At 39.1% G+C, this 18,171-nt stretch overlaps 1 protein-coding gene across 1 annotated transcript; it reads right to left on the minus strand.

Moving 5' to 3' along the window:
• Positions 1 to 7,969: 7,969 nt before the first annotated feature.
• On the minus strand, positions 7,970 to 12,058 carry LOC114263014 (cysteine-rich receptor-like protein kinase 5). Its single transcript, XM_028203502.2, is given in 7 exon segments — positions 7,970 to 8,579; positions 8,677 to 8,824; positions 8,929 to 9,166; positions 9,258 to 9,468; positions 9,552 to 9,751; positions 9,876 to 9,992; positions 11,170 to 12,058. Coding segments are annotated over 7 exon segments (2,070 nt in total). The 5' UTR covers positions 11,990 to 12,058; the 3' UTR covers positions 7,970 to 8,243.
• Between the last annotated feature and the right edge of the window lie 6,113 nt (positions 12,059 to 18,171).

Here is an 18,171-nt window from a genome sequence, read left to right on the forward strand (position 1 = left end):
AATACATAAAGTTAATGTATTCTATCAACTGTCTACACACAATGCATATAAACGCATTGGCCATATGCACAATCAACAAACACATAAAGTTAATGTATTCTATCAACCGTCATACTCTATGACACATCCAATTGATTAGTTTTAGTTTGCCTAATCATCATGCATTGTCTACAACAATCAACACTACCCTCCACCGGTAGCCCCAAGCAATTATTTCTATGCAGGAAATAAATGCACAAATGGATAATATATCAACATTTCAACTAGATGAGCAATAAAAGATTCGACTACACTCTTTAGTCCCATACATTCCCAATTTCAGCATTCTCAATTCAATTCCTCGTTTTCTTCAATTAATTATATGCACTAATTAATTAAACCAATTAGGGCAAATTACCATAATTCACAAAACAACCCTAAGGTTCCATTTCCATCTATGTCCCAATATTAATCTCATTTCTCTATGCCTAACATGCATATAGGTTTATATATTTAAAAACCCCAACTTTTGTAAAATTGCACAAAGGCCCAAACTTTCTCAAAAATTACCCAATAACCCCCAACATATCAAAATGCTAAAATTTAAAGACAAAGCTCATAAAGTGGAGTAGGATATCCCTACCTCGAATGATGGGGCTCAACGAAGGAGATGAAGAAACAGAAATGCTCCAAATCCCAAAATATTCAGATTAAAAGATAGCCCTCTACGATCAACACAACTTTTGTAAAGGCCCAAGGTGAGAAAACGACTCCTACTAGATCAATCCTAAGAGAGAAGTTAGGGTTTTAGAGTAAGGTGCTCTCCAATGGAGGTTTTGAAAAAGTAAGAGAGAGAAAGGAAATCAAAAAGTGATCAAAAAAGTGATTTCACGGACTGATATAAAAACAGGTCCGCTCGAGCGTACAACACCCTGCTCGAGTGTCAGACACAGGTTCACGCTCGAGCGTCCCAAGATTCGCTCGAGCGCCGGATGCACTCTCCCAGAATTTTCTGTAGACGTCCAAAATGCTGAGAGAAGGAAATTCACGCTCGAGCGTCCAAACTGCCGCTCGAGCGTAGAGGCAACAACAAAATCCCACTCGAGCGTCAAATCGCCGCTCGAGCGGAGAGACCAAAACCTGGGCAAAAATTTCTAAGTTTTAAAACACGACTAACTTATTCCCAACTTGCCCAACACAACCCAAAACTCTAATTAAAAGAGTAAGGGATAGAAATGAGGATAAGACAACAACGAATCTACGGAACCGAGTCCGGATTACAGTTAAACAACAACAGGGAATACCGGGATCGCTATACAACTAAAGCATGCTAGTGACTCACACACCCAAGGCTCACAAGCCAAAATACAAAGGGGCTATACCAAACATGGAAAATACGACCAAACAGCACCCAACAGACCTCAATCATGATAAATCATGACCAAAAGCTTCGCAAAGCTAGGCAAGAATATGCAAGCACGATGGTCTAATGGCTAGATGCATTTCTAGGCAAAATGAGGGAATACAAAGCAAGTGCATTAAGCATGTAAGAGACCACAAATCTAACCAAAAACAGAGGTAAGATATGCCCAAATAACACCCAAAAATCTCTGAAATAGGGCCAAATACAACCAAGCATATATGCTACCCTTATGAGCCAAAACATGAGCAAAATGAGAGACCAAGGGAGAGGGGTGTCGCTCCCCTATGCAAGACCTCAAAACCCCTTCTTCACCACTGAAAATCTACTAGATTTCAGTGGTGAGAAGGCCAAGACTCAAGAGTAACCAAAGCTTAAGAAAGAAAGCACCAAAAGGGCCAAACAAGGCCTAAGAGGGGGAGGTCGACCCCTAACCACAAAAGGACCTTAATGAAAGATCTCAAACATGCACATACAAGACTTTTTTATGTTATACACAAAGCTTAAATCAGCATGCAAGGTAGGTCAAAAACTAATGCAAGATTGGGAAAAATAAAGCAAAAATCTTACCCTTGAAGAACACTTCAAGAACAGCTGGTCCAGCCACTCTCTTCTGACCAAAATTAGTCCAAAACTTCAAAAACAAACCCTCAAAGCCCCTCAAGGTCGAAGCAAGGTGTAATGGTGTGTGTCTTAGTGCAAAACTAAGGTCAAAACACACTTTCTAGGCCTCCAAACACACACTAAGGATGAGAGAGAGGGAAATATATAGAGAGAGAGAGTATATGACAGATGTATATATGTATAATCTCTGGTTTTTTGTTCAAAATCTTTAACCCTCTACAAAGGAAGAAGAGAGGTGCTTATATAGGCAAAAGAAATGATTCTAAGCTTCTCAAAGAAGCTAAGTAAAAGGGGGCAAAGGGGGCAAGGAGGTCAAGGCTTCTTGAGGAAGCTAAGACAGCTGGCCAAGCTTCTTGAGGAAGCTTTGACCAAAAGGGGGCAAAAGGGGCAAAATAGCCACATGTTAGCCCCGCGGTAGGTTTGGTGTATTCCAGCTGGCACAGTTGGCATGCACCATGCCTGAAGAAAGCAAAAAGGTGTTACCGGCCAAAAAAGGAGGTCGCCGGCCGGCCATATGGAGTGCCGACCGGCCATTGGTATCAAGAAACCATGGCCGGTGTCAGCAATTAATGGCCGGTGATGCAAAGGGAAGGCCGATGGGGTGTGGGGATGGTCAACAACCCATTCCCTACCCCTCAAAGCAAAAACACAAGTATTTGGTGCGAAACCAAACGCAAGACGAACAAGTTGAAAGATCCTGAGGCAAGGCGCGCAACCAAGGCCTTCGGGAACTCAAAACGAACACGAACATGGATGATCACCGAGTGTCCCCACCGGTGACGTCCAAGTCTTGAGGACGGTAAAAAATGGGGTGTCTACAGTTACTTCGACCATGGCTTGCCTTGCTATTTTATGAAGTTCCAACACACGCTTATGAGCAATATGGTTCTTTTGCATGGCCTGAAAAGGAATGGGAAGAGACTTGTAGTAAAATCGAGCAGAAAGTTGTGCAAATTAGAAAAATCAGCAAAGGAAGCTACTTACAAGCACCATGGATTTTGTGGCCGAGTGGATGGCCTTTATTTCGGTCAAATGGTTGTGGTGCTCCATGTCTGCTGGAAGGCAAACACTCTTGGCAAGGTTGAATGCCATTAAGTGATCTTTTTCAGCGGCCACTGAATCGGTGTCCTGAATAGCTCGGTTCTAGAACGTGATTTTGGGTGCCCACTTGGAGGAGCTAGCTCGGTCGGAATGCTCCGGTTGCGGGCTTGGTGGAAGAATGGTTTCGTCCTCATCAACAAGGCGTTGCACAGTTAAGGTGGTCCGTGCATGCTTGTTTGGACGAGATGAGGAGGGTTGTTGAGATGGAAGGGCCACCACGGTTTCCTGAGTTTGGTTAGGCGGTGGTACCTAAGCTCGGTTTGTTTTGGTCAGGAGGGCCCTTAATGCTCTCTTCTTTGCCATCTCTTGTTCAGCAGTTAGAGGGATGAGATTGATTTGAGGCAAGTTTGGGTCCGGTTCAGGAGAGGCTTCTAGCAAAAAGTCAGTTACCCTTGCTTTTCGTCGGCTGCTATATCTGTATGTCGGTTCAAAGTTCAGTAGCTTGGCCCAACTTCTTTCGGGATATCGCAGTGCGGCGCGAAGTGTGTTCAGATTGGGGCAACTGAATAGCGACTTGAGGTTGGTTGAATCTGCATAAAGAAGACAACTGTTAGCTTGGTTCAAGTATTGACAACCAAAGTAAAGAAACACATGCAATGGAGCCGAGATAAACCTACCGACTACACCCTTGTTCTAGTTTATTCTGTCACCAGGGATCTGGGCTTGTTGGTCCTCAAAATTTCCAGATACCCAGAAAAAATCATCATCATTGACGTCTTTATCCGGAGTATCCTTTATTATTTTTTCGCGCCGGCGCCATATTCGTAGGTAGTAAACCCAGCCATCTTCTGCCGAGCCTATGGAATATTGATAGAAGAGCTCGGCTAAGCCGAGGTTTAAACCAACCCGACAATTTAGCTCGGCAATACCATTTATTATACGGTAAGAATTGGTGGAAAGTTGGGTTGGGCAAAGATTGGTCTGCCTGAGAAATTCGCAGAGGAGAGGCTGAACAGGAAATCTTAGTCCGGTTTCTACTATGGACAAAAGGGTAAAGGGAACAAAGCCGCGGTTTTCCCATGGTGTGATATCTAGGTCGGCTAAGGTGAGGTGAACATCGTCAGAGATGTTATAATCCTTTCGGAATTCAGCCATACCACCAGGTGTGTTTACTAAAAACCTATACTTTCCCATTTATGGTTTAAGTTATGAATAAAATTAAATTTGAGTTTTAGCTCGGTCGGAGAATAATGCTGAGTAGCTCGGTTGAGCGCTCAAAGGAGTGCCTGGGCAACCTAAGTCTACAAAGTGAAAAAAGAAAAAGTGTTAAGCACTAATCATTGGACTGTGCTACAAGAAACAAAGGCAAGATAAATGAAGGCCTAGCTCGGCTATGAGAATTGCTTCGTGTCTTAGCTCGGTTTGAGGAAGGGGTCTGTTACCTCGGTATGAACAAGGGATTTGTTAGCCCGGTTGTGCCTCTAGGGGCAGCATTCTTAGTTCGGTTTGAACTAAGAAGGCTGGTTTAGCCCCAAGTTGTAGCTCGGTCATGGTCGAAGCTTTCAAGCATACTATTACAAACATAGTACGGATTAATAGCCCGGCTAAGATAAATGAAACAAAAGATGGTTCGACCTGATGAAACTACTAGTTTAGCATGAAGTGCTAGTTCGGTTGGTAGTCTGGCTAGATTGACATCAACTACAAACAACTTCCTAGTTCGGTTATATTGTGATTTTGGATTAAATACAGTGTTCTGCAGATTGCTTAGTGGAATACAAGTGGTTCTTGTAAGGTTTTTCCTAGAAAACGCAAGGAAAAGCAAAAATGTGTTTTGCAAAAGGCACATAAACAATATGCTATGGATTATAAACAATACATGGTAAAAAGAGAACAGATTTGTGTTACTTACCAGGATTAAGAGGAAGGAAATGGAAGTAGAAAACAGTAACGGACACGAGCTTCACAGTTACAAAGTTGGAAAGCAATGGAGGCTCGGAGAGAGAGAATGAGATGAATAGTGGTGTGAGTGATTCAAAAGAGAACGAAAGGGTTTGTTTTGATGGAAGGCCCAAAATTTGGGCGGGACTGTTCAAAAAAACACGAAGTACGAAGACGGCGTGACAGCTATCTTCAGCCAATGAGAGTATGCCACGTGTCATTGGAATGAAAAGCGATTCAGTTGCTGCGATTGAAGGGACGTTTTGACCGGACAGATAGAACCCAGTGTAAATTTAGCTTGGCTGGAAAGGCTAAAATGTTTTAGCTCGGCTGGAAAGGCTAAAGGGTTTTAGCTCGGTTGGAATGCTAAAAGATTTTTAGCTCGGCTAGTAAATAGGTAATCCCTATCATGCTGCGCAGATGGAATTAAGGGGCAATTAAGCGAGAAATTTATATCTAAATTGGGCTGAGCTGAGTAGTGGGCCACGGTAAGAAGGGCTGAGTATAAAGGCCTTGGAGTTAGCCCGGCCAAAGATGGCCTTGGAGTTAGTCCGGTCCAAGATGGCTTTCAAGTTAGTCTGGTCCAAGAGAGCTTTGTAGTTAGCTCGGTCGCCACAGTCAGAGTCAGCCCGGTCGTGGTGTATTATTGTTAGCTCGGTCAGAACCTTGCTATTAGTTAGCTCGGTCTAAGAACACCATGGTTTGTACAAGGGAAACCGAGGTAAGAGCAGTGAAAGGAAGAACCAAACTATGCATAGTTTGGTCTACTCTGCGGCTTAGCATGGCCATGCTTACCTCGGTCATATTGGAATCCGACCATGGTGAAACCGTCTCACTTGGTTTAAGTAGTGTGGGGGGTGTTCAAGGATAAGCATTTATCTTTCAGGAGTATGATTCCTAGGAGGACTCTACATGGAGGAGTAAAAGTCCTACTAGGATTGTGCCACACAGAACCTATAAAAGCTCACAACATCACCTATGGAGAGGTAACACAACTTTGATTCCCGAATACACAGAGCTTTTGTCTATTTGTCTATTTTGCTGACTTAGGCATCAGAGAGGTATCCGACACATACCCGCCGGCTAGCTCACGTTTGTGTTTTCAGGGAGTAAAGCAACGTCGTACGGAGGAGCGCAGGCTTGATCAACAGGATTATACGAGAACATTTATTTCTTTCCCGTACAATTCCGCTAAAACATATTTATGTCATTATCTTATCTAAATCATTTGCTGAGAAGTTTCATATTATATCTGCTAAATGCCTTTGTAAAGCTTTCTCTTCAACTAAAACAGATGCCAATTTTCATCATTTAGGACAGTGGTAATGTTAATGTTGCTAATGCATTTGTAGGTTTCACATTATTTAGTTGTAGAGGGGCATTTTTGTTCTTGTACTCTATGTACTTTGTTTTTGTTCCAGTGTTGCTGCTAGCATCCTAATTTCTTCTTTAGATTCCTCTTAAAAAAAATAAAATTTACAATTTTATTATCATAAAATTCCAATTTGGTCAGAGTCCTAATATCTCAAACCATAATCTTAACGTTAATTGTAACCATACCCCAACCTCAACCAACACCTACCACCATCAATTTTGGCAACCTCTCTCTAGTCCATCCCAACTTTTGTCCGCAATCCTACCCTCTCCCTACTCCTGTAGACCCCTACTTGTTCGTTTTTTGTAATTGATAATCCTGTGTGACAAAATTTTATTCAAATGTAATTGCATTCATGCTCATATCTGTGAGTTTGTGAGAGTTTAGATGCGAATCCAACCCAATTTATGCCTGAGTAGAGAAGTTTGTGCTACAAAAAAGGTCTGCTTGAGTAGAGGCATTATTGAGATTGTCAACCTTTTTGGAGTGCTCGAGCGGCAATGTGTGCGCTCGGGGCACTGTTTTGGATCATCTAGTATCTTAGTCTGATTTCAGAGATACTAAGAATCATGTCTTACCGTTCAAGCAGTAACTCTTGTGCTCGAGCGAAGTGACATATGGAAGTTCATTAGCACCATCTTACTATAGTCTAACCACTTGAGTGGTCATTCTTTCGCTCTAGCGGTCTTCGCATACCTAATTGTTATAAAATGCCTTAGTTGCTGGTTTTAGGATTTAACCCTTCTGGAATTCTCATAGAGGAGAGAAGCTGAAGTGTTCTATATTGGAGGGTGTTTATATATTTGTTTCCTTGATGAATTGACTTCATATTGACAATCATCCTGGGATTTCTTTCACTGAATTCAAATTCAAAGGAGAGATGTTCACTGGTGGATTTCGGAAAACTTGAATATGAAGTTTTTGTGGATTTTGCAATGGCTTTTTGTCGTGGATTGGACATCGGCGTTGTTATGGATTCAACGTTTGGAAAACAATTTCGAGGTGAAGGTGGTAGTGGAAGAGGTATAACAGGTTTGGTTCACTTTAAGGATAGATTCGCTAGGTAATTGAGGGTTTTCATAAGTAATTCCTTTGTCTTCTTTCTTAGTGGATTATTTTGTGGGTTTGACCTGTAATTTTTTATCATAATTGAAGGTGTTTCAATTGCGATTTTTTCCATATTATATCGTTGTGTTGATTTGTCGATGTTTGTTTTGTAAATATAATTTAGTTCTCGTTTAATTGAATTAGATCTACTTGTGTTATTGGGGATTGTTATTCATTGCTAAAATGGAATCCTAATTCCAAATAAAAAAGAAAGTAAAACATCTTTCATTAAATAGAAAAATGGTTTCATTATTACATTTACACCTCTTTTGTTTTTGAGAAATGTTAGGGATTATGAAAATTTTTTCATGAAAATGATTATGAAAAATTTGTGACCCTTAGATTACCTTGATTAGTGTGTGGTGTTTTATTGTAAGTGTAATCTAAAGGTCACAAATCTTTCATGACCATTTTCATGAAATACTTTTCATAATACCTACCATTGCTGTCTTTCTTAATCAAGAAAATATACAAATATAACATGCCCAATAAAAATAATATAATTATATTCTACAAAATTATAAAGGTCCTAACTAAAATTTTTGCCCTAGCCTCAAATAACTCTGATCATTCATATTTGGATTCTGGTTCTGCTACAATAGAGATTCAAAATTTCATCATTGGCAACATTGTTTGCAGTATTTCTATCTTCATCTCTTGTCTTCTCTCACTTACTAATTTTCATCATCATCTCAAAAAAACTACATTTTAAGGAGAAAATTAACAGAATGGATCATTCTTGATCAAACCAATTTCTCAAGTACAAGAAGCATTTGTTGAGGGATGATCTGATGTAAGAGATATTGTCTCTGTATCTGTCTCTGTCACGGTCACTATCACGTTGGACGAAGATTGATCAGACATGGTGTATCTACCAACAGGGAATGGAGGTTCTGATGGCTTGGGAAGATCTATTGATTGGCCTCCAAGCATGAGAACAACCTTTGACATCGAGGGCCGGTATTCGGGGTTTTCTTGAACACACAACAATGCAATGTTAATCCATCTCACAACCTCTCTTAATGGACAATTGTTGATCAAGTTTCTATCTATCAACTCTTGTGCTGTGCCATCATTCCATAGTTGCCATACCTGTTTCACATCATATTTTATTGAATTCAAAATTGGAAAGAAAAGAATCATACTATTTTAGGTCAAGAAACAAATGAGGAAGAAATGTCCTACATACATATGGTAAAAGGCTTTGGGCATGTGCCGGGAGATTGACATTGTTTTTTTCTCCGCTTATGACTTCTAACATTAGGACTCCGAAACTGTAGACATCAGACTTTATTGAAAATATTCCCTCCATTGCATACTCTGGTGCCATGTATCCACTATTAGAAAACAAAATCAAAATAACGCCTTTTATTAGTCCCCAATAGATTTTTTTTTTGATTTTTTTTTAAGAGAAGGATTAAATGAGAATGAAATGACTTACTATGTCCCTACAATTCTGTTGGTGCTAGCTTCAATTTGCTTGCCATAGAAAGCCCTGGCGGTACCAAAGTCTGATATTTTTGGGTTCATCTCATCATCCAACAAAATATTGCTCGCTTTTAAGTCCCTGTGGATGATTTTGAGTCGAGAGTCTTCATGCAAATATAGAAGTCCCTTTGCAGTTCCATGAACTATAATTGCGCGCTTAGCCCAATCTAATTCCTTACATTTGGTAGCATCTATAAGAAGAAAATGTTATAGACTTTATTTTGAAATCTTCAATTAGGGAAGTAATGAATTGAGAGAGAGAGAGAGAGAGACAGCACAAACTGAAGAGAAAGGCATCAAGACTAGTGTTGGCCATGTACTCATAGACAAGAAGTGTTTCATCTCCCTCAATGCAACAACCTATGAGCTTCACAAGATTTCTATGTTGAAGCTTTACAATCAACTTAACTTCAGTCTTAAACTCATCAAGTCCTTGTCCCGAGTTCCCTGATAGCTTTTTAACTGCTATTTCCTTCCCATCATGAAGCTTGCCCTAGAATGCATTTCTCAAACATTTTAACTTGAAAAAAAAAATAAGAAAATTACACAAATATACTATGTATAAATGCCATTTACCTTATAAACGGGGCCAAAACCACCTTGTCCAAGCTTATTTGCATCTGAGAAATTGTTTGCAGCAATATGGATGGCACTTAAATGAAAGTAATGGATCTCCCCACTGTTGTCCTGGTCCGTAACAACCATAAGTTCCTCCATTTTGCGTTTACTACTACTTCGATATTCCAAAATGTTTAATAGAAGGCTTGTCTCCTGAACTGCATACCAAATAAAAATGAGATACATATTAGTATTGACAGTACGGTCATAAATCTGCTTATATTTGTTACTAGATAGTATCAATTGCTACATCAGTGAAGAGATATGCTGATTTAGGCCCACCTTTTTGCTTTCTTCTGCCATTTGTGTAGTACAAGTAGAAACCAAAGAGAGCCACCACAGTAGTTATAATTGGTACAGTGATGAGAATAATCTTCGTTGTGCTCTTTAAACCCTTTCCTGCCAAATAAGTACTCAGATTAGTGTTCCCATTTATGTAACACTGACCTGGTAAGAAATATCAAGAAAATTTTAATCTAGAAGCAAAAGAGGAGCATAGTCTACCAACTTTCAGTAATAGAGGACTAATTTACTTCAGCTTTGGTTATGTTTTCATTTTTGTGCTTCTGGAAACAAAACAATGAAAAGGTTGAAAACATCTATAATTTTCATTTTCATGTACTTTTTGGTATTTTGTTAAAATTGAGTTGTTTTCAGAACCAATTGGCCAACAAGTTTTACTTACAAAACTCTATCCAGAGTTTCAGTCACACGAAATTGTTGTAGAACTTATGTGGTGTTTGAATTTTAAATTTTTACATGAATTTGTGGATAGAATAGAAAAGGAAATGAAAAAGTTTGAAAAAATAAAATAAAAATTAACTTCTATTTTAATCACTTTTCCTCTCCATATTTTTTTTTCCCTTCAGAAATTCAGAAACCAAACACAATTCCTAGATATAACATATTGTTTTTGACAAAAAAAAAGTGTAATTCAGAAAGCAGAATACCCTGTTCAAAAGTAAAAATAAACCATTTCAGATTGAATCAATTCTTTCGTAAATTGAAAGGTTCCCACGTCGAAAAGGTTGATTTCACCCTTTAGAGCCCCAAAGCAGAACATGATATACTATTACTACCTTAGATGGGTAAGATGGCCTAATATCTTTTGCATTTTTGATATATCAGAAGTCGGAGTATGAGAAAATAGAAAATCTTAGTTGTGATAAGATTTAAGGAAAATGAGTGAGATCCCCAATTTTGGGGATTTTCATGACTCTCAAAATGATCTGAATCATTTAATTTATTTATTTTTTCTCTCTCTCTCAGAAGAGTGATCGAGATCATTTTGGGAATCACAGTCTCCAAATTTGGGAGTTTCAATCATTGTTGAAGATTTAAACTATTGACATTTTAATGAGGTGCACGAGATCTGGCCAACTAGGCTAGCCCCGGTTGGTTAGATGGTCTAATATGGATGGATGTCCCATTTTTTAAAAGGTAACCTTATTTCTATCCTAATTCTACAACATCAACTCCTTTCAATATATGCAATTTGGATCCACCTTAGCCCAATATTTTCCCAAAACAACTTATCCCTAAAAATTTTTTGACTAGACAATTTCTACTGACTCACCTTTGTTAGTAGTCACGGGCGGTGCATTTGTAATCGGAGCCAACACTGGCGGAGACATCACAGGTGGAGCCAAAACTGGCGGTACCAATTGTTGTGCAAAAAAAGGGTACTGCTCATACCTCAGATAACAACTAGGTGTCAGTATCCTCCACCCTTTCTTCCCTTTGCAACACATCTGAATATCATCCATAAGCTGCACTAAACAGTGGCTACAACCACCACTACTTATATCTCTACTACACTGAACCAGCCCATATCTGTACTCTGAAGCATTACCCACAACTGACTCATCTGCACCATACATGGTCTCGGTATATGGAGCCTTTGATATCAACGTTTACATCAAAGCCAGCGTGTTAACATCTGGATCGTTAGGCGAAGTATTATTCTCCACATTCCACATAAAAATCTTTATGTCTGTCTGTTCCAATCCAAAAAAATTGGTATCAGAGTATCGTAACATGCACTGCTCGAACCATATGATTGCTCGTTCATCAGATGGGCATCTTTGTCTGATTCCTTGGCTAGCGTTGACGACACAGTTTTGGCATTGATCGATTGTGAGATCGCCTCTGCAGAGGTAGAGGCTGAAGATGCCATTGAAGGAGTCATTGTAGAAGCTGTAAAGGGCTGATTTGGAGGACAGAGAGGTCAAGAGAGTGTTGAGGTTGGCTTTGTACTTGGTTTTGGATGTGTTGTTAGAACTGCGTAAACAGATGCGGGAATTGTAATTTGGTTGACATGTTACAGAGCTGATCATTAGCCCTGTGATTGTGATTAGAAGTAATAAATTAGGTCCAAGGTGGTGAAGAAGAAACATTATTGTAGTTTGGTGTTTGTTCAATGATGAAAGGAGGGTGGTGATGATATATGATCATTATTTATTTGATTGGAATGGTGATGTTGAGGTTGGACTAAGTCAATTGATTTCTATATATTTTTAATAAGACTCGGTGGTCTCTAGGAGCGAACCAGAATTTCAAGTTGGGGTTCCTTCACTCTTTTTATTGACCTATTGGATATGGATCAAATTTTATATAATTGCATACAAATTTTATTAACAATCAATAATTTTATGTCAATTAAATCATTTAGTTATTTGATTACAACTCAAATCCATACTAATTCTTAATTTCATATTTTAACTTATCAATATTAATTATAATTCAAACAAATACTGACCTGAAACTCATATTGAGGTGATTTTGTCAAATTGAGTTACAAGAATTAATCGTTCCCAGTAAAAGTACCAAATTCTACTAAAACAACCCAAATAATATTTAATTAATCATGAACTGATCTTTTGATTTACGAATGAATTTATAGTTACGTTAATCCAATTGCAAAGTTATTTATTATAAAAACAACAACAATTCATATTATTGAAAATAAATTCTGTGTTCAGGATAAATGAAAGTTTCGATATCAAAACCAAAATTATGATTAATTTATTTTTTATTAAATAATTATTTGGAAGAATGAACCAAGGGTGTCATTTTCTAGTAGTGTCATAGGAAGACACCATCAACTTTCAAACTGTTTGTATTAGTATATAGGGTAAATTACATCATTAATTCCGGTATAGTTTAAGTAAAGTGTCACTTTAGTTCATATAATTTTAATTTAAATAATTTAAACTATAAACTTTTAATTTTATTACAAAATAGTAATTCGGTCAATTACTGTTACGGTAAAGGACCATGAATAAAACTAAAAGGTCCAAAGTGAAATTCAAAACAAACTATAAGGACAACCAGTGAACGGAAAAAGATTGAGTAAAACTACAAATATTTGTTTTGAATTCCACTTTGATCTCTCTAGTTTTTTACTCAAGGTCTTATTGAATTTTACTTTGGTCTCTATAGTTTTACTCATGGTTTTTTCCCATTCAAAATGTTGACAACGCATGACTATGTTGCAACAAAATTGAAAGTGTAGAAATTAAGCTATTCAAATAAAAATTACGATAATTAAAATTAAATTTTGCAAATTAGAGGGACAATAGTGTAATCTACCCTAATATGTGCATAGATTATTTTTCAAAGTGGCACCCCTCGCTGCCAACGGAGTTTTGCTCTTGACAAAAGCTCAATATAGTAAAATATTCAGCACATAATTAAATATGGCAACAAGGTGAAAGTTGTTTTAGTTTGTTTATTTATTGATTTATTTTATTTTTAATTCAATTTATTTTGTTTATTGAGAATATCACTAACGACATGGAAAGCCGGTTACCAGAAATTTATAGTAGTCTCTTTCTCTGCTAAAACATATTTATGTCATTATCTTATCTAAATCATTTGCTGAGAAATTTCATATTATATATGCTAAATGCCTTTGTAAAGCTTTCTCTTCAACTAAAACAGATGCCAATTTCATCATTTAGGACAATGGTAATGTTAATGTTGTTAATGCATTTGTAGGTTTCACATTATTTAGTTGTAGAGGGGCATTTTTGTTCTTGTACTCTATGTACTTTGTTTTTGTTCTAGTGTTGCTACTAGCATCCAAATTTCTTCTTTAGATTCCTCTTAAAAAAAATAAAATTTACAATTTTATTATCATAAAATTCCAATTGGGTCACAGTCCTAATGTAACAACACTCACTCCATCTTGGTCATGCTCACATGCAATTATATGTTTTCGTCTTGTTAAACTTGCATTACGAATCTTGTCTTGTTTTGCTTAAGTGTTGTTTGCTTTGCTTTGTTTGTTACTTGGTGTGTGTAGCCGAGGTCATCCTAAGCCTAGGTCACCTTTGAGCCTCTTATGCCTAGGACCATCTTGGGATCACCTTGACTGACCTTCACCTTCACCCTGGCATATTGGCCAAGATGTCATTATTTAGGCCGAAATGTTATCCCTGCACCTAGTGACCTTGTTCTTGGATTGGTGCGACCTAGGCCGAGGTGTGGCACATCTAGGCCGAGGTGTGGCACAACTAGGCCAAGTGTTGTCCTTCCTAGCCGAGATAATTGTTCCCTTACTTGCCGATGCCTTGTTTTTTTAGCCGAGATCATTACCTGCCGGAGTGCTTATGCCATCTTGCTTGTTGAACACACTTTGTCATGGTCTTGTCTTTTCACTCAGTCGCCTTTTTGAGTAGAGCCAACTAGCCGTTGCCACGTGTCCGAGCTGAGTGTTAAATCAGCCGGCAGAGAGAGAAATGTATCATTTGTTATATGTCTTTGTTCTTGAGGAGAGAGAAGCTCTAGAAGAGGGAGAAGGAGTTCTTAAAGAGGAAATAGATTTCCAAGCTTGCTCATTAGAGTTCAAACCGTTTGATTCGTGTTTTAAGGTTAGAATCTTAATCTACTCTTGTTGTTCTTATTGTTCATTTAGCTGCATTGTATGATTGAGCACGATTTGTAAGCCATGCATCGATTTAAAGTTTGGTTTTAGAAAGAGAAAGTGGTATTCATGTGTTCTTGAATAAAAGCCTTGTTTGATCCGAAAGCTTGCATCAAGATTCATGTTTTTGCGTTTGTTTTCATAAAATCTTTAAGTATGGGTACCCAGGTCCATGTTTCTGAATTCATAGTATGAAATGTCAGATTTTGTAATGATAAGTTATGATCTTTGCATCCATGTTCTTCATGTTCTTCAAGAAAGGGAAACCTAGATTTTCCCGACTTCATTTCCTTGAATGTGGCCATCGGGGGCCACACCTCGGCAAGGAGGTGTGGGACCTCGGCCAAGACCTGGTTGGTGCCCAGCAAGTTTTTCCCGAGATGAGAAACAGTGTTTTGTTTTGGTTCAACTTAGTTTTGAAGGAATGCCGAGATCATTTGCATTCATGTAAAGCTTGTTTGAAAGTGCATTCAATAGACTTTGCCACGTGTTTGTAAGACTTGGACTCTCGCTTGGCCCCGACGTTGAGGAACTATGTGAGTGGTATTTTTAATAAAGTTATGTTATAACGTTTTGATAAAGCTTTGTTTTGCCTTGTTTTGGAAAAGTAATTGTTAAGCATGAATGACTATCCCTATTTTGTGTGTCAAGTATTAGCCTTGGTTTTGATAAAACCTTTGAAAGTCCGTACGTGCTAGGGGACTATAAGCATTTGTAGCACAACATTTGAAAGTCCGTGCGTGCTAGGGGATTATAAGCATTTGTAGCACAACCTTTGAAAGTCCGTATGTGCTAGGGGACTATAAGCATTTGTAGCACAACCTTTGAAAGTCCGTGCGTGCTAGGGGACTATAAGCATTTGTAGCAAAACCTTTGAAAGTCCGTGCGTGCAAGGGGACTATAAGCATTTGTAGCACAACCTTTGAAAGTCCGTGCGTGCTAGGGGACCATAAGCATTTGTAGCACAACCCTTGTTAATGCCACCCCTTGAAACTTGAAAGCCTTGAAGGACTTTGATTGATGAAGCTTGAAAGATTTGTTAGACGAACTTGTTTTGTCCTTGATTTCGTGCAAGATATAATGTGTATCGCTTTGATAAAGATTTCGGATATTATTCATGCAAACCCTTTATTACTTGTACCATTCACTGAGTATCCAAGCTCACCCTCTCTATATATATGTAGGTGATGAGCAGGACGACGGTGACGCCTAGATGTGCTTTGCAACTTGTTTTGGACTCGCATTTTGTAGCATCTTGAAGATCATGCTTCTTAGCTTGTAATTCGCTGTGTTTTGTATATGGTGGCTTAAGAAGCCTTTTGGTCAAGATGTATTTTGTATTTCACTTTATTGTATCCAAGTTGTAAGACCTTGATAAGATGTATGACATTCCATTCGATCTATGCACAGCTCTTATGGACTAATTAGATTTAAATTTATTGCTTCCGCACATGTTAGCCCCATAAGTATACTCTGATTGTGTGTAAATCCTTGTAAGTTGGCCTTTGGTAATCTCGGATTACTGGCCATCATGGCACCATTCTACTAGGGGCGGAATGGGGTCGTGACAGATTGGTATCAGAGCACAAGTTTCTTATAGTACGTTACTCACACACTTCGAGTCCTAAAGAGCATAGGATTTTCCTTAGAATTGATGTTAGGATTGCATCATAATGCTTGCTACTTGACAATATGTGCATCATCTCGGCGTGACTATTTGTTATTTACATGCATATTATTTGATCGTTTTGCTTTAAAGTCACATTTTGCATACTCTTAGCATCATGAGGAGGGGTAGACCACCAGTTGGCCGAGATCATCCCGAAGACAGATTGGACAGATTAGAGAGATTGGTCGAAGGTTTGGTCCGTGAGTTGAGACAACCTAGGCCACAAGACACTAGTACTACCTCTACCCAGGCCGAGCAGACAAACGACCGACATGTAGTTCCGCCTCCACCTCTTCTAGCGCCGCAAGTGCCTCCACAACAAGCTTTATATGGGGACGGCACCATAACCCTGATCCGAGAGTTTAAGAAAATGAAACCGCCGAGATTCTCTAGGGGTATAGAGCCGATGAAAGCCAAGGCATGGGTCTTGGAAATGGAGAAACTGTTTGAGATTTTTCCCAATACTGACGCCCAGAAAGTGTCATTGGCCGCGTTCACACTAGACGACGATGCACGAAGATGGTGGATGATGACCCGAGAAAGGAACCCAGGTTTGACTTGGGCCAGATTTTTGGAGTTGTTTTACAATAAACACTTCCCCCTTAGCGTTCGAGACCGCAAGACTACAGAGTTCCAGACTCTAACACAAGGCAGCAGGACAATGGCAGAATATGACCGTGCTTTTATCGAGTTGGCGAGATATGCGCCTCACATGGTTGATGATGAATATAGAAAAGCCAAGAAGTTTGAAAGTGGGCTTCGTAGGCCGATACAAGATCGAGTTAACATGCTCAACATACCGACTTACGCCGGAGTATTGGACCAGGCGATCCTTGCAGAAGCTAACTTGAACCGATATCAGAATTTAGGAGAAAGCTAGAGGAAGAGACAGAACTATGATAGTCACCGAGTTCTGTTTAACGCCAAGAAGAAAGCGAATGTGGGCAGCTCCAGCAACTTGAACCAGGAAGGTAATGCTAAGTCGACGTGTGCAAGTTGTGGGAAACTGTATTTCAGAGTTTGCCGTTGGGCATCAGGAGCCTGTTTTGAATGTGGCGAAATAGGTCACCGCGTGAAAGACTGTCCGAAGGCAAGGACTGATGATGGTAAGAAGAATGGGAGTACCTCGGGCTTCGCACAGAGAAATAACATTGGAAGGGCCCAGACGAGGCAGGGCAGAGTTTTTTTATTGGTACCAGGAGATACTCAGAATGCTGAGAGAGTCGTGTCAGGTATACTCCCAATCTGCTCTCAAGATGCATACATATTGATTGATTCAGGTTCTACACATTCATTTGTATCTGCTAAGTTTGCCGAGAAGTTAAATAGAGAACAAGAACCCCTTGATTGTGTGTTATATATATCTACTCTATCTGGGAGAACTATGATTGTTGCATACATTTATAGGGCGTGCGTCGTTGTGATTGAGGGTGTAGAATTAGTAGTTGATTTAATGCCACTAAGCATGACTCACTTTGATGTCATATTGGGAACGGACTGGTTAGTAGCGAATAATGCATCTATTAATTGTGTTTCAAAGAATGTCACACTGAAACCCCCAAATCAAGTCGAGGTTATTTTCCAAGGGAAAAGAGTAGTACCCCCACCTTACCTAATCTCATCCATGAAAGCCTATAAGTTGATCCAAAAGGGGTGTCAATGTTATCTGTGTAGTATACTAAGTGATTTGAATGGAAATGTTGAGTTAGCCGACATCCCAGTGGTTAGAGAATTCCCTGATGTCTTTCCAAATGAATTGCCTAGCCAGTCAGTGGATAGGGAAATAAAATTTACAGTTGATGTTATATCGGGAACCCAACCTATCTCCAAAACACCCTATAGAATGGCCCCAGTCGAACTCAAGGAACTGAAACTACAATTACAAGAATTGTTGGACGAGGGATTTATTAGGCCGAGCACTTCACCTTGGGGAGTACCAGTTCTATTTGTCAAGAAAAAGGATGGTACACTTCGTCTTTGTA

This window comes from Camellia sinensis, chromosome 9, assembly GCF_055761805.1.
Source record: "Camellia sinensis isolate YWXY chromosome 9, ASM5576180v1, whole genome shotgun sequence".
NCBI classification, from domain to species: domain Eukaryota; kingdom Viridiplantae; phylum Streptophyta; class Magnoliopsida; order Ericales; family Theaceae; genus Camellia; species Camellia sinensis.